Here is a 24137-nt window from a genome sequence, read left to right as displayed (position 1 = left end):
TTCTATCTCTGAATCAGAAGATGAAGAACTGAAAAACCTATAAACAAACCATTTAACACCCTCTCATTGTTTCTCACAAATCACTCCCGGTTATAACAACAACACATCCAAGATATGTCTATTGTGTTAAGTCAGGGTTTCCTCGTCAGAGACTTTTTTTTGCCGTTCCATTGATGTTCCGCGATCAAGAGCGAGAATTCCTTGATGCTTCGATCACAATGGATTCTACTCCATCGCAAACTAAACAAGATGCTCTGGTTCATGAAAATCCGTTTCAAGTTTCGAGCATGATCAAGAATCCAGAACGAGAAAAATTACTGACACTATGACCCCGTATAAAAAGTTTTCTAGCTTCCGCCCTTGATTATACACACCCTCAAAAGTTAAACATAACTGTAAACTAATAGTTGTAAACTGTAAATTCGATAAATTACCTCTACATCAATTCATAATTAACTACTAGTCTACGAGTTGTTGCGTCTTGCTTCTAAGGAAGGAAGTGACGGAGAGAGTGTAGGCAACTGTAGCAGCGACGATACAAACTCCAACGTATGTGCAAACAGTGGTTGCACATACGTACAGATACCTGTTCACATTGTTTACCATCACCAACCCCACCAGTCAGCAACAATTTCTCCCATCGGTCTAATGAGATCCGGTTAAGGGTGTTGTTCAATTCAAATAAACTAAACCGAAAAACAGATTTAAGATGTATCCGATCGGACACCGAACCTAAATCAAATCCGGTAACGTGTAAACCGACCAATAGAAGATTTGGTTTTTACATTGGTTAATAGTTTTGAGAAACCATAAAACCCAAGGTGATACCTGGATCTGAGCACCCCTAACCGGTCATATTAAAATTAAAAAAATATCAAGAGTATTTTTAAGACAGAACCAAAAGACTTACTTGGGAGAGAAGACGCTCCACACAAAAAGGTGATTCCTCATGAGTAGCAGGACCACAGTGTATGCCATCAAAAGAATTGAATTTATGCAGAGCGGCACAAGACAAGGGAACCCAAGCTTTAGCTTCAAGAGTTGTCCTAAATCCGTATCGGAGTGAGCCAAGAGTGAATGGTTTCTTAGCTTTCCACCAATGTACATCACCAAGGATAAAAGGAACAACAGGGGAGATGCATAGGTGATCATGAACATCAAGATTCCAGAAAGTATTGTTGAATGACTAGAGATTCCCTGCAAAAGTGAATGTGTCAGTGTTTTTGGGTTTACAATATGAAAAGAAAAAGAAGAAGCAGGAGGCTTACAATAAAAGCACCAGCAACGTCGATGGTTGCTAAGGTATTGCTGTTTCCAAGAGCAAAGTGACCTGCCATTCCCATGTAATAGAGTGCGGCAATCTACAAAAGAAGGAAGGCCTAAATTGATGAGCGTTTCGCAGCAACATTTCCAGAAAAAGAACCAAAAGAAAACCAACCTCGACCCATTCGTTGACCTGCACATCTTTAGACGAAAGACATGAAACTGCTAAAATTTGGATGAGCAACAAAAGTATGGGTCCAGAGTTGATCGGTTGTTGTAGAAGTAGTTGAAGAAGACACCAGCATAGTATGTATGCAGAGCCAATCATATACAAATAATCACCTGCTATAGCTACAAGGAACTTGTCTTTCTTTTGCATAGACCATGGTAAAACTAAAGCTCCTCCAACCGCAGATATAGAAAGAATAAGATAGATAACTTTTGCTGTTACGGTGGCTCCATCATTGGTTGACACTTCAAACATATCATCCTGATATCTCCAGGCATGCAGCAGAATTAGGAACCCACAAATTGAGAAACCAAAAGCTTGGATGCGGACACTTTTTCTCTTCGACCCTGTTCGAAAGAGAGTGAATACTCCTAGACCAATAACAAGAAAGCTCGAGATTAGCTGGATCCATTTTACATAACTACCGCCAGCTTGCTCTAGCCACTTAGAAATATCAGTAAAGTGAGTCCAGTTCACGCCCCCTTGATGCCAACCTCTTAGTAGTCTACCAGATATAAGAAGCAGGAAGATTGAACCGATTTTATATTCTCCGAGTGAGTTCAGCCCTCTAGAGAAACTGAATGATTTTACTGTCTTGAAAAGTAACAGAAGATAGAAGGTGGATACCATGAAATGCCATATATAGTGCTCCTCTTCCACCATTGAACTAGATCCCATACTTATAACGAGGATCAAAAGAACTGCCAAAATGAACACCCCTTCCAAATTCAACAGATAATTCAAACTGCAGACTTGATCCTTCGGTCCATTGTAAACCTCTTTGAATAAGGACAGAAAGAGAGTGACACAGACGACGCAGGAAAGAAACATGGCACTCACTCCAAGACCCAGTAAGAGAACTGGTTTCTGCAAAAAGAGAAGAGTGTAGTTAAATACCACAGATCTGGAAACAAATCGTAAGTTTTCCAATATGCGTCCATACAACTCTAAGAAAAGATGTCAAACATACTTCAGTGGTTTTGCTTGCTAACCACTCACTTGCAGTTTTCAAAAAGGCGTTGTATGCATCTAAAGCTCTGTTGAAGTCTTCCACGGCACTAGACCTATTAACATGAAAGCCATCCAAAAAGTTAGTTTTGAAGGAGTTCAAAGTCAAGAGGATCATCGCCAGTAAAGCCATCCATACAAATTACGAACTTTGTTAACTTCTTGGACTTCCAAATGCCATGGAGGACAGCAGCGTTCCTAAATAAGCAAATAAGTTGTTTCTCTTTGTCCCCAGAGCACTCACTAATATCCGAACCAAACCCCTCACAAGTTCCTTCAAGGAAGCAATTGCAGGAGAAGCTTCCAAACAAGGAACTTGGTAACTGTGCTTGCATTAGTCTGAGTAACTGCCAGGAATTCAGTTCCAGTGCCCGTAGTTGCTCAAAATCTGAAATGATTCCACACATTAATGAAAAAACAGTCAAATGCGTTCCCACAGGTTCAATTTCAAACTGAAAAAAAATCAGAGAGTTCATAAGTGGTTAACCTCTTAAAGAATTAAGTGTTCCTGGGACAAGGACTCCAACATTGTTCTTTGGGATCGGCACACCAAATAGAAGAGCTAAACTTGGCGTCAAATCTACCTACATCATAAATATTCCATTGGGTTCATATCATGAATAACTTATTGTCATCAATACTCTTTCCAAACGAGGTAGATGCTTGACTGATTTTAAAAGTAATCAAATATGTCACAAAAATTGCAATGACTGTTCTACCTGGAAAGCTAAATTATTGGTAGCGCCAGCATAATCAGAAATATTGCTACTCAAGCCAATAAAGAGCATTAGGGAGTCAGTTTCTTCATATGAAGATCCTCCATGATTTCCACTCTCAGTCATGCCATGATCACTGACTACTATCTGTAAATGAAACTCAAATAAGGTAATTCCGACATAAGAAAGCCAAATGTACAACCAAACACAAAAAGTACTCACCAAAAGGGTCTGTCCTTGATCATGGCTACGATCCACCATGGCTCTTAAATGCATTGTTCTAACTATATCATCCATTTCTTTAAGTTTTGAAGCCATCAAGGGACTACAATAGAGAAAAAAGTAATAAGATGCTCCGCACATACAACCTTTCTACTCATAAATGTGTTATGAGACTAGCAAAGACCTGTTACGGCCGCCAGTATGTCCAACATGATCCAAGCCAAGGTAATGAAGGATCTGATAAGGGGTAGATCTAGTAAGAACAAAGCACAGTAAAACTCAAAGGATCTGCTTTGAAATCACTACATATCGCAGGAAATTGAGACGAATCAGTTGGCGTTCAAGTAACAAACCCATATACTGGGGAAATAAGAGAACGAAAAAACTAACCAAGAGATTCCAGTCATCATTGTTAAGCTCATTTGGCAAGTGGCGGGACACATTTTTGTCTACCTGTACTGTATCTTTGACCTGAAAAACACATATATTAGTCATATCACCATCATACAGTAGGAAAAAATTTGTTTAACATGAACAAAAATAAACTATCCCATAGAAACTCACAAAGAAACTGCTAACACCATCATGTCTCATGAATAGACCCGGGAATAACTTGATCCATGTCTCATCTCCGAGCATCACCATTTTCCAACCAATCCTAAGAAACTGACCTGGTACATTTGGAGCAGAGCTTTCTTATCAAATTACATATGTTTAGAAGCATGAATCATTAACAAAAACTCAATTATCTACCAAGAAGGTTGTCATCTAAGAGAGCTTGCGTGTTAAAATTGAAAGCCACATCCAAGAAACCACCAATTGCTCCAGAAACCATTGCCTGAAAACACCAAAATTAATAAGTCTTCTTAAACCCTGAGCATCCACTTAGCATCAAAGATACACACACACACACATACCTTCAACCTCGGCATTGTAACAGTTGGAGGTGCAGCTTTAGCATGGTAACCAATTGCATCTCCATTAGCCAACAATGACTGTGTATAAGGCATAGACTCTTTCCATACATTCCATGGAGGTTGACCATCCTTCCCTAGAACAAACTCCGCAGGAAGACCATCTATAACCTAAACTAATCATCATTCAATAAACATTCTCTCACAAACTAAGCAAGTAAAGATCACAATCTTGACAACATGGTCTCACCATCAGAATCAGTCGATCATATCTAGAAGAGATGCCAGACAACTCCTACAATCAAACTTCAAAATCAGCCAAACAGTACTCAAAAGGAAGCTCTATATATTTGTGTTTGGATTCACTCAAACCTCGTAGAGCAATCTCAGTTTCTCAGGATGAATCTCCGACTCATTTGTATTCGGCTCAGAGTCACAGAGAGGATGAAGATAACTCTCCGAGCCACTGCCATTCACATGTAAACAAAAAGAGAGTGAGCAAATCAAATAGAGTTGATTCATCTTCGCCGCCAAAATGTTACCTGACGCCAGAGAGAGTCGGCTTGACGGGGAAGAAACCGAAGACGAAAATCGAAAGTCCGATGATCTGAAGGAATATTCCGGCGACCGTTAAGATCGTCAGCCTCGTACAAGTCATCTCCGTCGACATTTCGAGATCCGGCGAGAGAACTTGGAAACCAAAGAGAGAGGGAATGATCGTAAGAAGAAAGTCCAATAAGATGGGCTTTTATAAACTCGGCCCGTTGAAAAGCCCATTATGATTTTGTTTTTTAAGCAGCTTGTCACTGTTGTTTGATTCATGGAAAAGTGTCCGTGAGTACTGAGTAGGGGTCTGTTGAGGCCTAAAAATAGCTAAAAGGTTAGGGGCATTGTTACTCAGACTCAGAGGTTGGGAAGGTCACGAGTCCACTCGCAAAGAAAAAACTCTGACACTTTGACCATCCAGAGTGAGAACACTGTGTCACGTGCGGCTCCTACTGTTTAGTTTTCAAAATACAAATCATTCAAAACGCAGTGACCGATTGAAGCGTTTCAGTTTTTGTTATACACTAGTCTCGTGTGTGTGCACCAGCACCACCACCTCTATGGAAAAAGACTTAATTATAATCTCAGCAACTTTTGTTTATTTATACATCAAGTTTTTGTGGTTTAGGAGTTTGTATGAAAAAAATAAAAGAAAAATATGTTTTGCTTTTCTTTGGTGAATACCAGATTTGCACCATCATTGTTTTGTAGTATATGTGAAAAGATTTGTAGAAAATTAATTTGGAAATCTATGATATTGAAGAGTACTTATATTTTCTGTTAAATATTTATTTAGAATTTTAGGGTTGATCGTGCTTTAACTGGAATAACGAAATGATTGATGGTCTATCAAAAAATGATTTACGATATTGTGTGAGTAAAATCAAATTATAAAAAAAAAATATCATGTGATGATTGTAGGATTAATACATTAGCATGAAAAAAATTTGTAAACCAAAAAAATGGACTGGAACTAAATTTGTTAAAAGATTTAAATAATATTCTTGTTTAACTTGTATTTGGCGTATTTATTTAATTCAATCTTTATATGTAGTTTAGGGTGATAAGTTTTTTTTTTGAAACTAAAATGGTTAAATCCGGGTCAATAATGACATATATCTAATCTTCAGGTGGAGGTACAGCCCACAGATAGACTCTCTCCTCAACATTCAAATGAGTCGAAAGTAATGGATCCATATCCGTGTGGCCAGTGAGAATCGAACCCGAGACCGTATTGAAGCCGTGGCTCTCTCAAATACCACTAGACTAACCCCAAGGGTGATAAGTTTTTGATCCTCAAATACCTGTGTTTGGTATGTCTGTTAGAAACAATGTCTGGCTTTGAATGCGGAGGAATATCCTACAATATTGGGTTTAGCTAAATGGTTCCACGGACATAAAATTAGAATGGTAAAACAACATCCTTCTTCTTGTGGTCTCCATTTGGTTGGTTTTCTGGAGCAAAGATTGTATTGATATGGAAATTTTGGATTATGCTATTGTATGAAGATTATAACAGTCCAATGGAGAAAGAGATGTTTAATATAATTGAGGATTTTTTTTTTGAGGATAAGGTTGAAAAACAAGGGTTAACGTAAGAAGCATATTTTGGTTTATGATGACATAAAGAACACAAATTCAAAAGAAAATGTCATCACAAACCAAGCGCTCATAGCTTGGTGGTAAAGGAGGTACAACTGTACTGTCCGCCATTCGATTCGAGTCTTGGCCACAACGGATTTAACATCCCTTTTGTTGGGGCGCTTGACCCCTTTCGGGGGATAGTTGGGAATGTGGCTGCCCAGATACCAGAGTTATCAAAAAAAAAAAGTGTCATCACATAAAACTTTCAATCCCAAGCGAGAAAAACGTTTCTTGTGTAGTTGGCCTAGCTAAGTTTGGTTCTCTTGTTCGATGCCAAGTTATAACCATAATTAAGTGAACCTAAATTTTTTATAATCATAATTAAATTTTAAATTGTTAAATCATGATATAAAATCGAGCTGACATATTCATTATAATTAAATATTAGGTATAAAAAATTTCGATCTAAACGTTAGGTTCTTATGGAACAAATATTTTTTTTTGACCTAAAATATTTTTAAAAATGAGATCAGCTCATCAGTAAACAAATTATGTAATTAACAAAAAAAAATTAAAAAAATGTTTAAGAGCTAAAAATATTAGTTCGATCAAAAATATAAATTTTATTTTTCATATAATATTTCTTAAATGATTTTTATATCAATTTATTATGCACAATGCGCATGTCTTATCCTAGTTACATATAATACAACATCGGTGAAATTTAGTATATTTTGTTAGAGAGAGAATTATAAGTTTATCTTGTGCTATAGGTGCAATTTCCCTTATTTATTTGTTATGTTCATCTTTTAACAAAAAAAAAACCTGTACGGACAGTTGATCGTGTTCCAATCAGATTTCTTGTGGTGGATGTTTCGGGTCTGGTTTGGGCCCCCCTTCTTAATAATTTCTCTTTTGCACGAGGATCCCTCTGTTCCCTATTTCTTCGCGTAAGGCATACAAACAATTTTTAAAACCCCTTCAATCTTTTTCTTTCTTCCTTTTCTAACAGAATGATTGTGGCGACGGAAATCAGTGAGGTTGGTCTTTAATGAAGTTAGAATAGTGTATAAGTGATTCAGTAATGTTAAAGTTATGTAATAAAAATTAAAATGATTAATAAGTCCTAACCCTTAGAGCTCTAAAAAGTATTAGGAATTTTTATATCAACTTTTAACATGGGGGTCTTGGGCAGTGGCGAGTTTTTACATCCTCAAGAAATTGCATCTTTGATTGAACCCCTATAGTTTAATTTCTATTTGAAAGAAGTGAACTGTATGAGCTCCTGACTATAAATTATAGGTTAATAGTTTTTTTGGGTGTCAATTCAATGTATTTATTTGTTAGGAGATACTAGCGTGAGACCTGCATAAATAAATATGAAATTAATAGCCACTGTTTTTTTAAAAAAATTTACAGAGAATACGACCAATTAGTTACCAGAGTGTATATGACAAAGTGAGACAACTCATTTTATGCTTCCCTATAAAAAGAATTTCCCCACTGACCCAAACAAACACTTCTCTCATTGGAGAATTGCAAATCCTATTTCCTCACCATATCCAATAAGAGTTTTCATCCAATAACCACCACCACACAACCCAATATCTAAATAATAGTAATAAGAATAAAGAACCATTTATTCTTTCCAAAAATAATCATTTAAGAAACCCCATCTTGTTGATAAATTATTAAATAATAAACCCCTTCCTGAAAAATATCTCATCTTCACCAATCAACACCCTCTTATGTCTACTTCTCTCCTTGACATTTGAAGTGGAAAATTAAAAATTTATATATTTCCTAGCTTTTTCTCTATTTTTCTTCTTTCTGAGTTTTTGTTTGATCCTATCAACTCTGTATTTTTCTTGTGGATTCTTCATCGAGATTTAACTCCTACAAAAAAAATTAGTTTCTTTACCTTTCAAATCTTCAAAATCTAGGGTTTTTACTGTCTTCAAAAACATATTATTCTTCTAAATTTAGCAAAAAGAGCACATTTTTCTTTCCATTTCAGTCGTCTTGTCACTCTCTCTCTCTTCTTTAAAGTCTCCCTTTTAGGCAAAACACCTCTCTCTCCTCTCCCTCACAATTTATTTTCCTTCTGGGTTCTTCTTCTTCCTCCTCTCTTTCTCTCTCTCTCTTTGTCTTCGCTTTAATCATCACACATTCTTGAATCTTAATCCAAGATCTTCCTCCTGCTCATCAAATCAACCCCTTGCTTTGGATTTTCGGATCAACTTAAAGTTATTTCTCTAGGGTTTGTCTTTCCTTTTTAACGATGGCAAGAGAGAAGATTCAGATCAGGAAAATCGACAACGCGACGGCGAGACAAGTAACGTTCTCTAAACGAAGAAGAGGACTTTTCAAAAAAGCTGAAGAGCTCTCCGTTCTCTGTGACGCCGATGTTGCTCTCATCATCTTCTCTTCCACCGGAAAGCTTTTTGAGTTTTGTAGCTCCAGGTCTTTCTCTCTAACTTCTCTATGACTCTATATATCTTTGTCGTTAGATTTCTCCAAGTCTTTGAAGTAAACGTCTCTAGATCCAGATAAAAACTTGAGAGTTTTCAGATGTATATGTCGTAAACGAAAGTTTACTGTATATTTAAACCTTATTGGACCACTAACTTTTTGTATAATCAATACTAATGACCAAAAATGTCATTGTTGATAAAACTATAGTAAACTCTTTATTTAGTCATAATAAGGTATCTAAGTACAGTAATATTCAAGATAATCTATATCTTAATCTTCTGCATAAATGCTATATACCTTTGTGTTGCATAATCTGTATATATAGTTATTGTGGATACATAGGGAAGCCATCAGTGTCATATTCACTAAATATTGTGGTGACCATATATCATTAGAACTTTAGAAGGAACTCTACATATGTTGTGGATGTATGAAAATTGGATTAGGAATTTTTTTTTTCTTGAAGTGATTAATAAAAATAATAAACATGTTGGAATCTTTACTAGTGTTGGTAAATATGTCAGAGGTTTTTTGGATGTTATAGATATTGGGAATCTAAAAATGACTTATCATATCATAAAGATACGGTTGTGGATTTCTGACCCACGGGTTATCAGTTCAGTTCCTATCTTCGGGGACATCTATCTATACACACACGCTCACATATATTTATATACTTTGTATTTTAAAAAACTATAGTGCTTAACATGAAATAATGTCTGTCTCAGGATTAAATTGAGTTTTGTGAATCTAGGTTTTGTATCCTTTGATTTTACCGTTGGGTGACATTGTCCACTGATGTTCAATTATACTTAAAGGACAGGCAGGGACTTATCAACAATGTTGCTGTTTATAACATAAAAATCCATCATTTACAGTCTTATATAACAAAGTACTTACTGGAATGTGTTTGCATTATTTATTGAAGCATGAGGGAAGTGTTAGAGAGGCATAACTTGCAGTCAAAGAACTTGGAGAAGCTTGATCAACCATCTCTTGAGTTACAGGTTAGCTTTTCGATTCTGTTAAATTACAACTTTCAGATTAAATGTACCATCAAGAAGCTCTAGAACAATTTATTAATAGTAGGATAGAATTATACTTATTACATATGATTCGACTACATTTAGTGACACTGAACCCATACTTAACTCAAGGGTATTAATAATATTTGCGACTCGGACTATTAGGTTTGTAGTTTGGTTCAAACCAATTATAGTGAATGGTAACGAGCCTTTTGAAGCTAGACATGCATCTACAGTTAGTCATTTGTAGAGATCTGAGCTTAGATCATATGGATTTACTAAAGAGCTTAAATCAATGGTTATCACTCAGCTGGTCGAGAACAGCGATCACGCCCTGTTGAGCAAAGAGATCGCAGAAAAGAGCCACCGACTAAGGTACAAAAATATATGCGTATTCTTTGAATTTCGTAACACCTATCATTTTCTAACGGCATGTGTTTATATGATCATACAAATAGGCAAATGAGAGGAGAGGAACTTCAGGGACTCAACATCGAAGAGCTGCAACAGCTGGAAAAGTCCCTTGAAGCCGGTTTGACACGAGTGATTGAAACAAAGGTGGTTAAAATTTCAGATGTAATGCCATGATACCATGGATAAGATCGGAGCTTACAAATATGTTACTAAACTGCTATGAGTTTTTTGTTGCAGAGTGAAAAAATTATGAATGAGATCAGTTTCCTTCAAAGAAAGGTAAGAAGCAAAAAAGCGTTTTATCTTTACTTGTTAATGCAAATAATTTTGGCAATGACAATTGACAAGTTACAATTTCTCTTTTCCTAGGGAATGCAACTGATGGACGAGAACAAGCGGCTAAGGCAGCAAGTACACATCTTACTCTTTGTCTTTAGCACGTATCTCTGATCATACTTTGAGATAATTGGTTAAACCAAGTGATTAGCGTGGTTAAAAGTGTATTATATCTAATGGTAAATTAATATTTAGCTAATTGGTTCCAATGTAGTTTAAACACAAAGGAACTCGGTCCTAGCTGCATGTAGGAATGTGCATGGTTTTGGTTTGCGCTTTCTATGTTTTCAGTTTGTTTTGTGGAATATGGAAACTTCAAATCTTATTTTGTTTTGATAAAAGATCATCATTCAGTCAGTCGATCTCTAGAGAAGGCCAAGACATTTGGTGCCAGTAACAACTCAAAATTCAAATCTTGATTTTGCAGGGGACACAGTTAACGGAAGAGAACGAGCGACTAGGTCAGCAGGTACGTTGGTGTTATATCGAATGTTGTGTATTTTTGGTTAAATGTTAAATTTGGAAGTTTGTTTGGTGACGGTGTAGATATACAATAATGTGCATGAAAGATACGGTGGTGGTGAATCAGAGAACACTGCCGTGTACGAGGAAGGACACTCGTCGGAGTCCATCACTAACGCTGGAAACTCCACCGGCGCTCCTGTTGAGTCCGAGAGCTCCGATATCTCCCTTAGGCTCGGGTAATTAAATTAATTTATCCACCTTTGGTTTTCTTGATTTAATAATTTTCCATGAATTTTTAATGATAAGGAAATAATTTATATAAAGAAAAGGAGAGTATATTTACTATGTAACCAACCATCTTTTGCTAGTCATTTGTTTGTATAAATTATGGAAACAAAGATAATTAAATAAAAATAAAAGAAGGGTGTATTCACTAAAAATAACTAAATTATTTTGGCTTCGTGCAGCTTACCGTATGGTGGTTAGAGATTGAATACTAAGAAGCTGATGGAGTGAGGAGATTAATGTAAACCCTTTCAACTCTGTAATAACAAAAGACAAAGTAGTAGTTTAGTTCTCACAAGTGTTTCTGTCCGGGGAAGATGTTTTCCTTTTACGATTTTCGTTATATGTTTTCTCTCTCCAGTACCTTTATGTTTTGTCACCACCAAAACTGTATGGACGTGGTAAGTTGGTAAATGAGAAGAAACGTCTGGAATGATAATGGTTTATTGCACAAAAACGATGGAACGCATGTTCATCGTTTATTGGGTGTTGGCCAAATGGATCGTGATGTGTGGGTATCGCCGTATCGAATTCATGATATATCTCTTGGTTATAAATATGCACCAACAAGTACGGTAGCTCGAAGCCACCTAGTAAGAGTCTAGGACTCCTACATAAACGTTGAATGAACTCAAATCATCTGGTTGCATATTCTAATTTCTAAACCATCAAACGCTAATGACTGCATTATGAATTTGTGACAAAAGTGTTTCAAAAAAAAAAGAAATTGTGACAAAAAAAGTTTGGAAGGTTCTGGGTAGAAACTAGTTCTGAGCAGTGTTTTTAGATCCGGATCGGACCCGTTGTTAGACCGGATTGAATAATGAACCGTATACCAATTCAGGTTGGATTAATGCCAAAACCTAATTAAAGTTCAACTATTTAAAATTCATATCCAACCGTTAAAAACTTGAGAATCGGTAACTCAATCAAGCGGCCAAGCCGCAGTTCATATATAAATAAAAAAATTATTAATAAAACAATTAATATTTATCTTTTCTTAAAGTAAAAATAGAATTTATGCAAGATTAATAAATTATTGTCCTTCGTTTTTTTAATGTTCTGCAACTCAAAAATCACAAGATTTACAAAATTTAATCTTTACATCGAGGTATTGGTTTTTTCTGCTTCTAACTTTTTAATATTATTTCATAATCACTTGTGTTGAAAACTTTAATAACTGAAACTTTTATGTTTGTAAAATTTGTAATTTTTATCTTAGAAAATTAATTTTTAAACTAATATGTATATAATTTTTCAAAAAAACAATGAAAATTTAGAGTGATAAAGATCTAGAGAATAAAGATTAAATGTGTTTTTCTATTGATTTTAGAATTGAACTACTCAAATTATATTATAGCTTTTGCTACACTTTAATTGTTATTTTTTGAGTTTTTCTAAACATTATGGATATTAAAACATTTTGTTTGATATAATTCATATTTGTAAGAATATATATATATATATATATATATGTATATCTGCATATTATTTACAAAATATTATTAAATTATGTTTAATTTAATCAAATCCGATTGAATCTGGTTAAACCAAAATGACCCATAAAGCAAAAAAATCTGGTTCGCTAGCAGAGGTCTGGTTTTAAAAACATTGGTTCCAAGCAACCTTGGTCATCTCTTCAATTAGTAAAAACAGTGTTTATTTACTTTTCACCTCTGGTCGGTCTTCCATGATCTTTTGAACACGTGCATAATGAGGATGCTCATAACATGCAATGTTTGTATATTCTTAAAATATACAAATACTAATTACAAGTTCGAAGGTAAGCAATAATCTACTCTACTAATATTTTTCTGATTTGAAGTTATTTTTATTTGTTCTGTTCACTCTAATCCCGACTCTAAAATATGGTCAAGCATCAGCAAAATTAGCTATACATGTATATTGGAGGCCTGAGAAAATGAAACATATATGGGCTTCAAAAAGGACAGCCCAAAAATATATATCATCAATGAAAATGTTCGCATTTGGCACACATAGTGTACGTGATTTTTTTTTTCTGGTTGATACCAAATGGAGGCTCTTCTGGCAAAATGGATGTTCTTCCCATTTTAATAGTATTGATTTAAATATTCTTTCTAAACTTCTGATTACAAGAGAATATTGAAAGAGAACAAATATTGTGAAGATTTATTTGATTACTTTCTTATTAACATTACTTTTCCAAACTACCAACTATGTTAAAAGATAATCTACCAAATATTGAAGATTCATTAGATTTAGTAAATGATTAGATTTCAAAAACATGAGACCACATACTCCCTCCAGTCTCTATGTTTCAAAGAATGTCATTTATATATTTCTCACACATATTAAAAAACAGATTGAAATGCATTTATGTTTTCATTAGTGTCATCTATTTAACCAATAACTTTTTAGATAAATAGATTTATTTATAAAATTAATGCATTTTACAATTAATATTGAACTGAAAAACAAGTATAAATTGCATTAGAATTGCAAAGCAACACGTTTTGTGTAAAGAAATTATAAATTGACAATTAATATGCAACACTTTTTGTGTAAAAAAATTATAAAATGACAATTAATATGAAACACAAAGAGTAACAATTGTTTTTCACTCTAACCAAACTTTATTCATTTATTGAATTGAAATTTTTCATATAATTTAAATCCACATATTTTCTGAAAATAATAATTATTTATTTTTACTTCTCCAACCATAATTTACGTAGTCTTTTGTATCACTGCACCTTGGTCTGACGCATATTCCATGTGTGTGTGAGATTTCAAGTTAGAGATTCAACAATGTAATTATCTAGGCGTAAAGTATCTAGGACATGATTAATAAGTTACACTAAACCCAGAGACAGAGATTAGTCGGGTCCGCGCTTACCTCTCTAAGGGATACTTTGACAAGAAAGATCTTCTTTATGGTCGGTTCAGCAAAAAGTCGTCACGCACCTACCTCTCATCAAAACGTGTCTGGTTTCATGTTTAAACTGTCAAAAAGTGGAAAATGTTCTGTCCGATTCAGTTAATAATATGATTAAGAAGAAAGGCTTTTGCTTGCTTGAACATCTTTTCTTAAGAAAACCGACTAAATGTCATCGAAGATCAATTTAATTGATAAATTATATACAGTATATTATTCTGGTTATGACATGTTCTATAGCGTTTTGATACACCAAGAACAATCGGATTACAGAGGGAGAATATACTTCAGACTTCTCCGACCACGACGCTGGCACTTGTAAGACATTTGTAATAATCAAAGTTTTAAAATGTAGTAAAAAATCTCAAATAATTTAATTCAGTAATAAATAATAGTCTTAAAAAGAAATAAAAATATTTTCACAAAAAAAATAGAGAGAGAAAGAGCTAGGTTTGCGCCCACCCATGATCGAAGTAATCAAACCAAACAGCTCAGCTCAAAGGAGAGATTGATAGAAAGTCCCTACTCATGATTCCTTTCTTAATTACCAGCACGTTCTTTCCTCAAATCCAATCTTCCTTTCATAAAAAAAACCTAACTTTCATGGTTGGTGGGGTCTAAACCTTAACAGAAAACTCTCTTTCTTTCTCTTTAAAATTTTACCTTTTTTTCCTTTTCTTATTGAGATCTAGAGAGAGAGATAGAGAAGGATCACACACACATAAAGCTTTTCTCTGTCTCTGTTTTTTCTTAGAACTTGAATGACAAGTTTTGTTAAGTGTGTGATCATATAGAGGAGGAAGAAGAAGATGCTGCAGAGAGCTGCGAGTAATGCTTATTCATGGTGGTGGGCGAGTCATATTCGTACCAAACAATCTAAATGGCTCGAACAAAACCTTCAAGGTATACTGATGATTTGTTTAGGGCTAAACATATGAAAGAGAAAAGTTGAGATCTTTTGTCCTTTTGATTTACAGATATTGAAGAAAAAGTGCAATATGTGTTGAAACTATTACAAGAAGATGGAGACTCTTTCGCCAAGCGTGCAGAGATGTATTACAAGAAGAGACCAGAGCTCATCAGCTTCGTCGAAGAATCTTACAGAGCTTACAGAGCTTTAGCCGAGCGTTACGACCACATCTCAACAGAGCTTCAAAACGCCAACACCACCATCGCCTCTGTTTTCCCTGACCAAGTCCCCAACTTTGCAATGGACGATGATGATGATAATGGTGGAGATTCGAAATTCGCAAAAAGACAGAACCTTTCCGGTGCTAATAATGTCCCCGGTGCTCCCAAACTGCCTGTCAAAGAGTTGAAGAGCGCGGTTGTTAAAGTGGCTACCAAGAAGCTTCAGCCGAGGAAGTCTATGAAGTACACTGGCGGTTCTAGCAATGTGGTTGTCAAGAGCTCGGGTCTGAGCAAGCCTGAGGCTATGGGAGAGATTGACAAGCTGCAGAAAGAGATCCTTTCGTTGCAGACGGAGAAGGAGTTTGTGAAGAGCTCCTACGAGCGAGGTTTGTCAAAGTACTGGGAGTTTGAGAAGAGTATCAAGGAGAAGCAAGAGAGGGTCTGTTGGTTTCAGGATGAGTTTGGCGAGAGCGTTGTGATTGAAGACGATGAAGCGAGGAGATTGATGACCGAGACCGCGGTTAAGTCGTGTCAGGAGAAGCTGGTGGAGCTGCAGGAGAGGCAGGAGAAGTCTTGCGAAGAAGCTAGAGAAGAGCATGTGAAGATTGTAGAGTCTAGAGAGAAGCTTAGATCGATTTCGAGTCGGTTTCTAGGGGAGGAGAGTGTGGTCTTTGCTGAAGAGGATGATGAAGTTAGAAGAAGAGAGGAGATGGAACATGAGATGAAGGAGATGTCTAGGAAGAAGCAAGAGCTGGAGGCTGCGAAGGAGAAGATCAGAGAACATTTCGAGTCTAGTAGTGTGAACTCCTCGCTTGACGCTACAGAGATGGCTGAGAGAGTTGATGAGCTTGTGAACAAAGTGATTAGCTTGGAGAGTGCGGTTTCTTCGCAGACTGCTTTGATACAGAGGCTAAGAAACGAGACCGACGGTCTTCAGACGCAGATCAGTACTCTTGAGACTGATAAGGCGACGTTGGCTGATGACAAGAGTGATCTGAGGAAGAAGCTGAAGGAAATGGAGGAGAAACTCAAAGCATTGCAGGACTTGGACAGGAGTGTTATGGATAAGAGTAGCAATCTGCATGCAGATTTTGATGACGCGTGTAATAATCTCGATGACCTCTCTACTGGGAAGTTGCCTGAGGTGAAACCAGATGGTGAGAAGATGAGTTTAGATGTTTCTGAAGAGAGTGAGGAAGATAGAAAGAAAATGGCAGAGGAGAAGAGTGAAAGCTCTGAACAAACAACTCACAATGTGACAACAGTTGCTGAAGAAGTCATCTCTCTAAGTAAAAGTCCACAACATGTTCTGGAATCTACTGAGAAAGTAGATTCAGAGAAGACAGAGTCTGTGCTTCTTGATAATGTTTTAGAGAAGGAGTCTGCATCTGAAAAGACAGAATCTTCTGTTCTGGATGATGTTTTGGAGAAGCAGATATCTTCTAAAGAGGATCAAAAGGAGAAAGAAAGTGAACCAGACTGGAAAGAGATGTTCATGAAGGGAATGGAGAACAGAGAAAAGCATTTGCTCACCGAGTACACAACTATTCTCAGGAACTACAAGGATATGAAGAAAACTTTAGATGAAACAGAATCAAAGCTGAAGACAGAGAACGCCACAAAAGATGATGAGATCAAGCTACTAAGAGAGAAGATGAGCCTCCTGCAGAAGGGTCTTGCAGACAGTAACGACTGGACTGAGAACCACTTGTCAAACGATGACTATTCCATCGGAATCATGGCTGTAGCAAGCGAGAACATGTCCCTGGTCGAGGAACAGTTCAGGATGAACATAGATGAGCTTCTAGAGGAGAATTTGGATTTCTGGTTAAGGTTCAGCACAGCGTTTGGACAGATACAGAGCTACGACACATCAATAGAAGATCTACAAGGCGAGATATCAAAGCTGGAGCAAAGAAAAAAGCAAGATGGAAGCAGCACAGATAAATATGGAATGAGATCAGATGTTAGACCACTTTATCTACACTTGAGGGAGATAAACACAGACCTTGGTCTCTGGCTGGAGAAAGGTGCAGCGTTGAGAGAGGAACTGAAATCAAGATTCGAGTCTCTGTGTAACATTCAGGAAGAGATCACAAAGGCCCTCAAGTCAAGTGCTGAAGACGATGACTTCAGATTCACGAGCTATCAAGCTGCTAAGTTTCAAGGTGAGGTGTTGAACATGAAGCAGGAGAACAACAAAGTTGCTGACGAGTTGCAGGCAGGGTTGGATCACATCACCACGCTTCAACTCGAGCTTGACAAGACTCTAGGAAAGCTAAACGATGAGTTTTCTCTTTCGGGTTCAAAGAACAGATCATCAGATCCTGATCTCCAGCATTCGGACAGCCGTTCAAGGGTGCCCTTGAGGTCATTCATCTTTGGCTCAAAACATAAGAGAGCAAAACCTTCGATATTCTCATGCATGCATCCCTCAATATATAGAAAGATGAAGGCTTCTACATAGGTAAACAATTGCATATTACCAAATACAGATTCATAAACTGTGTAACTTATTCAGATTCATGGAGGATTTGATTCATTTTGTCTGTTTTTTTTAACCTGTATTTCCCTGGGGGAGACTGAGCCTTTTGATCCCCACATCTCCTTTTCTTTTTGGTTTGCGAGATTGAAACATTAGTTTTGTGTGTTGGCTTGTCCCTTTTGAGTATTGTTAGATTGTTTCTACCTGGAGAAACAAGAGGAATGTCTCCCAGTTGTATATCTCAGAACCATTACAAGAGAAATAGAGTTGGTGTGTTTATTTGTTTCATTTGTGTTGTCAATGATTATGTTTATGAGACAATGCTAAGACTCACCATTCTCTATCAAAAGCTCAGCGTAAAATCATACTAAAACATTTCATTTAGACAAATGAGAATTCAAATACATATAAGTTGATCTTCAGCAAACAAGCTTTCATGAACAATTTACAACATAAAAAGGCAAACTCAACAATCGACTGAATCAATCGAAATCAAGAATGATATAAGTTTTAGTCTTTCAAGGATCAAAAGAAACTTCAGAGACTACCTTAGCTCCTCTTCCTTTAGCCATGTATAGACCTACATGGTGCATCATCTCCTGATACAAAGAAACACAACAGATTAACACAAGAACATGAGCCTCACCAGAAGAAGAAAAAGAAACTAATGATGCTACTAGCTTCATAAACATCAAAAGTTTCACAAGAGAAAGTTTATATACCTGGGGATGAGGCTGAGCGCCTTTAATGTTTTTTGCGACATTAAGAGGAAGGTCATAAGTGGCGCATCCACGTGAGTACACTATCACATCTTCCAGAGGAGGAAGAACACTGTGGTTTCGAGCAGAGAGTACAGTAGCCACAAAATCAAACACACATATGTCTGTGCAGATACCTACAACCACAATCTTTAAACCATCCCCCAAGACACAAGAATGATCAAGTTAGTTAAATATGAAACTAAAAGCATCAAACAGAACTGATCACGTTGTGTAAGAAAGAAAGCTTACAACTTTGATCTGTTTCTCCTTAACCCAATCCACAAACTTATTAGAACCGTCTTTCTCCATCGAACCCACAAACCCATTAATGCAATCCTTCCTCATAAGAGTGACACCAACGTCACTTTCAAGCCACTGTAGAGCTGATTCATCATATCATACCAAAGTAAGTCACTGGTTTAAGAATCTAACAAGACATTGAAAGAGAAAGAGAGGAGGAAACTACCAGGGACAAGCTCTGCTTCTTGAGTTCCTATAATACAATGAGGAGGGTAAGGGATCTCCGGAACATCAGGATGATGAGTGTCGAGAAACGCAAAGACGGGCCATTTACGATCGCAGAACTCTCTTGCGAGCCTTGCAGATTCCTCAACCATCTTCGATATCTGTTCGCTGGGCTTTGTTGGAGCCTGCAGAATCAAATAAAGGGAAAAGCTTTATTTAGAATTGTAAAAGTGTGATATGAGTCAAGCAATATCACAAACACTTGGTGGGCATGATTAGAACCATGTTTCCGGAGCCAACGGTGCAGAAGCCGTTGACCACGTCAATGATGACGAGACCGACGCTCGAGTCTGGGTTCAGAAGAAGAGATTCCTCGTCTACTGGGATCTCCACTTTCAGGTGATTGAGTATCGTTTCATCAGTCGCCATGATCGATGCGAGTCTAGAATAAGATTAGAAAACCCCTGAAGAAAAAAAAAAACAGAACACAGAAGATATAGAGAGTTTTGATTTGGTCTTGTGTTTTCCGACCAAAGACTTTCCTTCTTCTGTCTTCTTTGACACGGTTTGAAAATACTGTTTGGTGTCAAAAGTTGATGTTGTAATATAGCAAAAGATAGGACCTTATAACAATTGGGGGTGTAGCTCATATGGTAGAGCGCTCGCTTCGCATGCGAGAGGCACGGGGTTCGATTCCCCGCATCTCCATTTTTTTTTAATTTTGTTTTTTATGGCTAACGCGAGACGCCCATTACAATTTTTTATGGTTAACGCGAGACGCCCATTACACACTTTACAATCACACAAGGCCCACATAGAAAATTTTGTTTTGGGTTTCGGTAAGAAGGTAGGGAAATAGTAGGGTGCTTTTTTTGTTTGTCCAGAGCACGTCAGTAAAAAAGTATTGCAGTCGGTCTGGAAAGTAGGTTCGAATATTGAAAAAGAAAACAATGCAATCTGAAAAAGATGATCTTTTGTTTTTTGATCTTACATGTCTCTTTAGTTAGCTATGAACCATTTTCAAAGTTTTGTTTTTCTTTTTTTTTTCAAGTCAATCAGTAAACTAATACTTTGGAAATGTTTACTCTAAATGTCTTTTACTGTTCCCACTGCTTGCTGTCAATTTACGTTTGAAACGCCGAATCACAAATTTACGTAGGAAAGTTTTCCTCCTTTCCTACCTGACAGACACGCACTGAAATAAAAACAAACTAAACGAAAATCGTGTAATTTAGAGATTTACGCGTTTTGTACGAAGTGGTGATTAACTTTCGAAATAAAACATAAAAAGAAACATATTTATTTAAATTTTTACAAAATATGAAACTCCAAAAGGATATATGATTTTAATATAATGAAATAAAATGAGAAACTACAATATAGTGATCTTTAAGACATTCACATAAACGAAACTGAAACATAGTGTTTGCTGTTCCCGCTTTTGTCACTTGTAAGGGAAAAAAAAGAACACACTCTTACGAGAGAAGCCAAAAGAGTCCTCCTTTCTCCGCCATGAACAACCGTCGCGGAACAACAACAACAAAATCCACCGCGCCAAATCATAATCGACGCTCACAGCGACGTCAGGTGATCCACGTGCTACCGGACGAGACGGCCTTACGAGTCGTCTGCCACGCGTCGGTAATCGGCGGCATAATCGGATCAAACGGCAGCGTCGTCTCGAAGCTCCGCCGCGACACCGGCGCCAAAATCCACTGCGAGACTCCGGCCACCGCCAACGGCTCCGAGCACTGGGTCGTGTTCATCGTCGGCTCGACCGCCGTCGACAAGAGCTTCCTTCTGACGGACAGAGTCGGAGACTGCTACTCCTCCGGCGAAGAGGGCGAGGGATGGGTGACATGCGATGTCTCCGCCGCGCAGACGGCGCTGATTAGGGTTTTGGAGAGGTCGTGGGCGGTTCTCGCGGAGAAGGATAGCGGCGGCGTCGTGGAGGGGGATGATGGTAAAGAGGCTTATTGTGGGTTGCTAGCTGATCGGAGTCAGATTGGTGCTGTGATGGGGTTGGGTGGGAAGAATGTGGAGTGGATGAGGAGAAACTCCGGCGCTATGATTAGGGTTTTGCCTCCTCCGCTTTGTGGGGCTAGCAGTGATGAACTGATTCAGGTATGTTCTCTTGTGGTCAAGCTTTGAAAGTCAACACGTTAAAGTTTAAGTCTTTGCTGTTTCTCTACTTCAGTCAACACGTGAAGTTGATGACTTATAAGATGTGAGAGTGTGTTTGATGTTAGTAGAAAATATACATTCATCAAGTTTCTGAAAAGTTATTTATGATCAATGTTTGACAAAAAAAAAAAACTGATGAATTTTTAAAACAGCTTTTGCAGCAATTATTGTAGTTACTACATTCATCCAAATGTTTCAGCTATCACTGCTTAACAAAAAGCTACGATTTTTTTTTAAAGTAGCTTTTGCATTATTCATCTTTTTAATGTTTCAGCTTTTCTTTTATGAAAAAGTTGATGGATTTTTATTGATTTTGGTCTTGTCTTCTTTTTCTGAACATTAGATTACAGGCGATGTCTTAGCTGTGAAGAAAGCACTGGTTATGGTATCAACATTCCTTCAAAACTCTCCACCTCTCAATGGCTACCCACCTCCACTTTGCAAAGCTTACGAGTCTTCTTCTTCTTCTACCAACGGAAACTCAGAGGATCCCCATTCTGAGTTTTTCCCGGACCTGCGTTCTTCTTCTTCGTTGCCTAACAATGCTTCAGAAGCTGCTGCTGCATCTACTAGTCGTTCACCATCATTAGGAAACAGTTTTCAGGGTGGTTCCAAAGATACAGATAAGAAGGTTGTGTTTAAAATAATCTGCACGAGTGTTGCAGCTGGGGGCATCATTGGGAAACAAGGAACTATCATCAGAGCTCTGCAGAACGAAACAGGTGCTTCTATTTCGTTTGGTGCTCCGTTGAAAGCATCCGGTGAACGACTTGTTACCATCTCTGCACGTGAGGTATCTAGCTTTTATCCTCTTGCTTCCTGCTTCTACATTTTTTGATCACACTAATTTACTTTTGTCTTTCTTGGTTTTTTTAAGAGCCTGGAGTCACGGTTCTCTCAGGCACAAAAAGCTCTGGTTCGTGTCTTTACAAGATCTATCGAGATTGATGTTGGAAAAGGTCTGTTTCCGGGTGCTCTAGTGAAAGCCAAGCTACTGGTACCGTCACAGTTTGCTAATGACTTGATTGGAAACAAAGAAGCAACTGATGTTGATGTACACATCTCAGTAGGTGGACAGACTCTTGACTGTGTTTCAGAAAATGAAATGGTGATAGAGGTAAGTTTTTTTAACCTATACAGATGAGAAGATCGTGTGATGTAATGCAGTTATTGGAGATTTTCTCTTTTTTTTTTGACTCTTTGATTGTTTTGTTTTTTAAAGATTATGGGAGAGTACAGGCATGTACAGAAGGCGTTGTCTCATGTTTCTTCTAAGTTAAGGGAGAACCTATTGCCAACGAAGGACTTGGAAGATATGAGAGCTGCATATGAAAATGGAGGAGCAAATTATAATCTCTCGGTATCAGATGGTGAACAAGACGTGAAGATGGTCAGAAGCGGTACAGATGATCAATTGATGCACACTGAGGTAGGTAATGAAGTGAACGGCTTTACACCACCGAGCTTGCTGGAGAATGGCCTGACACAGGGATTGAAACAGCTTCACCTTTCTGACAATGGCGACGTCTCTTTTTCACCACCACGGTCTGTTCTTGCCACAACAATAAATGTGTATCTGTTTTGTCGTCAACAGTCTCTCTCCTGACATAATTTCTTGTGAGTGTTTTTTTTTTGGGGAAGCAGAAGTAAAGGTGTATCTTTGAGAAACGTTACCTTGGAGCTAGCTGTGGAGAAGGATGCTCTTGCTGCACTCTACGGAAGAGATGGAGCCGGTCTAGATAATCTTCAACAGGTGTCTCTTCTTGTACTTTTAATCATATTTTGGAAGTTGATAGAGAGATTCTAAACAGTTTTGGGGACTTTTTTTTTTAAAAATAGATTTCAGGAGCTAGAGTGGAGGTGAAGGATGATGATGCTACCGAAGTTGAAACAATGGTCTTACTCTCTGGGAATCCTGAGCAAACCCGTACAGCCATGTCTTTGATCGTTTCAATCCTTGCTGATCATTGATGTAATACAGCAACACCACCAACAGACCAGAGATAACACATTCTATTGTCGCGTTTTGCAGCTACTTTTTTTTTGTAAATGGAGATCAGTTGTTCTCCACTTTATTTTTACACTATTTCGGAAACCATCAAGCTTTTTTGTTTTGTTTGATCTCATCTGCTTCATGCTTGTATCTAAAAGAACAAAACATTTGCACTGTGCAAAACATATTACGGTTAATAAATTAATGCTATAGCGTCAATATCATCAACCGGTCATGGTAGTACTGGGCTTACAAACCGTCCGTAGAATATGCTAACCGATCTGAAAAATGGGGTGTGGTTCGCACTCTGTTTAAAATAATTCCAACGGTTTTTCTATATATCCATTGATTCTGGTAGGATTTCGATGGAGCTGTCAAAACCATAAAAACACACATGCAATGGTTTCTCAAATGAGAATTTCACAAACATCTAAAGGGTGAGTTTTTGGTTTGGGTCTGGACTGGATTCAATTTGGATATTTATTTAGATTGTGTAAACAAATTTTAAAATCTCATCATACCTCCCAAAAGTAATATATCATATACATTTAATTAAAACAAAATAGCCAAAATTAACATAAAAAATTAATTTGGTTTGGATATTTGTACGGAGAACCAGTAAGTCTTTAAAGTATTTCCAGTATTTTTGATGTTTTAGGTTTTCTTTTTATACTTTGGATATATTCAAATATATTATATCTATATATACTAAGCTCGGA

The 24137-nt window shown here is 37.2% G+C and overlaps 5 protein-coding genes and 1 non-coding gene across 8 annotated transcripts; 4 read left to right on the top strand and 2 right to left on the bottom strand.

Moving 5' to 3' along the window:
• Positions 1 to 334: 334 nt before the first annotated feature.
• LOC108806644 (uncharacterized) lies at positions 335 to 5057 on the bottom strand. 3 transcript variants are annotated; one of them, XM_018578808.2, is made up of 17 exons: positions 4895 to 5057; positions 4725 to 4818; positions 4603 to 4647; positions 4356 to 4523; positions 4192 to 4276; positions 4003 to 4109; positions 3829 to 3909; positions 3623 to 3675; positions 3439 to 3541; positions 3220 to 3363; positions 2988 to 3084; positions 2651 to 2888; positions 2463 to 2556; positions 1439 to 2359; positions 1269 to 1361; positions 911 to 1197; positions 335 to 586 (listed from the first exon to the last, which is right to left on the bottom strand). In XM_018578808.2, exons 1-17 carry the CDS (start codon positions 5020 to 5022, stop codon positions 460 to 462), a joined length of 2865 nt encoding a protein of 954 aa, XP_018434310.1. In that variant the 5' UTR covers positions 5023 to 5057; the 3' UTR covers positions 335 to 459. The 3 variants fall into 3 exon arrangements, with proteins under 3 accessions (XP_018434310.1, XP_056845250.1, XP_056845249.1); XM_056989270.1 differs by lacking the exon at positions 4895 to 5057 and having other exon boundaries at positions 4356 to 4516; positions 4725 to 4819; XM_056989269.1 differs by lacking the exon at positions 4895 to 5057 and having other exon boundaries at positions 4356 to 4528.
• A 3275-nt stretch (positions 5058 to 8332) lies between these two features.
• On the top strand, positions 8333 to 11921 carry LOC108806246 (MADS-box protein SVP). Its single transcript, XM_018578308.2, has 9 exons — positions 8333 to 8945; positions 9886 to 9964; positions 10293 to 10357; positions 10441 to 10540; positions 10634 to 10675; positions 10766 to 10807; positions 11160 to 11201; positions 11279 to 11433; positions 11665 to 11921. The coding sequence occupies exons 1-9, from the start codon at positions 8764 to 8766 to the stop codon at positions 11681 to 11683; spliced, it is 726 nt and encodes a 241-aa protein (XP_018433810.1). The 5' UTR covers positions 8333 to 8763; the 3' UTR covers positions 11684 to 11921.
• A 2925-nt stretch (positions 11922 to 14846) lies between these two features.
• LOC108806785 (protein NETWORKED 2D-like) lies at positions 14847 to 18303 on the top strand. Its single transcript, XM_056989115.1, has 2 exons — positions 14847 to 15302; positions 15377 to 18303. The coding sequence occupies exons 1-2, from the start codon at positions 15209 to 15211 to the stop codon at positions 17995 to 17997; spliced, it is 2715 nt and encodes a 904-aa protein (XP_056845095.1). The 5' UTR covers positions 14847 to 15208; the 3' UTR covers positions 17998 to 18303.
• Positions 18304 to 18377: 74 nt separating this feature from the next.
• On the bottom strand, positions 18378 to 19794 carry LOC108806787 (nicotinamidase 1). The gene is made up of 5 exons (XM_018578977.2): positions 19524 to 19794; positions 19243 to 19426; positions 19026 to 19159; positions 18738 to 18923; positions 18378 to 18614 (listed from the first exon to the last, which is right to left on the bottom strand). Exons 1-5 carry the CDS (start codon positions 19668 to 19670, stop codon positions 18534 to 18536), a joined length of 732 nt encoding a protein of 243 aa, XP_018434479.2. The 5' UTR covers positions 19671 to 19794; the 3' UTR covers positions 18378 to 18533.
• An 82-nt stretch (positions 19795 to 19876) lies between these two features.
• Positions 19877 to 19949, top strand: TRNAA-CGC (transfer RNA alanine (anticodon CGC)). The gene has a single exon. It is a non-coding gene; the product is annotated as a tRNA-Ala (tRNA).
• A 672-nt stretch (positions 19950 to 20621) lies between these two features.
• LOC108813608 (RNA-binding KH domain-containing protein RCF3) lies at positions 20622 to 23642 on the top strand. Its single transcript, XM_018586207.2, has 6 exons — positions 20622 to 21365; positions 21769 to 22218; positions 22303 to 22542; positions 22648 to 22970; positions 23070 to 23178; positions 23265 to 23642. The coding sequence occupies exons 1-6, from the start codon at positions 20754 to 20756 to the stop codon at positions 23394 to 23396; spliced, it is 1866 nt and encodes a 621-aa protein (XP_018441709.1). The 5' UTR covers positions 20622 to 20753; the 3' UTR covers positions 23397 to 23642.
• Positions 23643 to 24137: the final 495 nt, after the last annotated feature.

Source organism: Raphanus sativus, chromosome 6 (genome assembly GCF_000801105.2).
Source record: "Raphanus sativus cultivar WK10039 chromosome 6, ASM80110v3, whole genome shotgun sequence".
In the NCBI taxonomy this organism is placed as follows: domain Eukaryota; kingdom Viridiplantae; phylum Streptophyta; class Magnoliopsida; order Brassicales; family Brassicaceae; genus Raphanus; species Raphanus sativus.
Note: the sequence above shows the minus strand (reverse complement) of the source record. Positions and strands in the feature narration are given on the sequence as shown.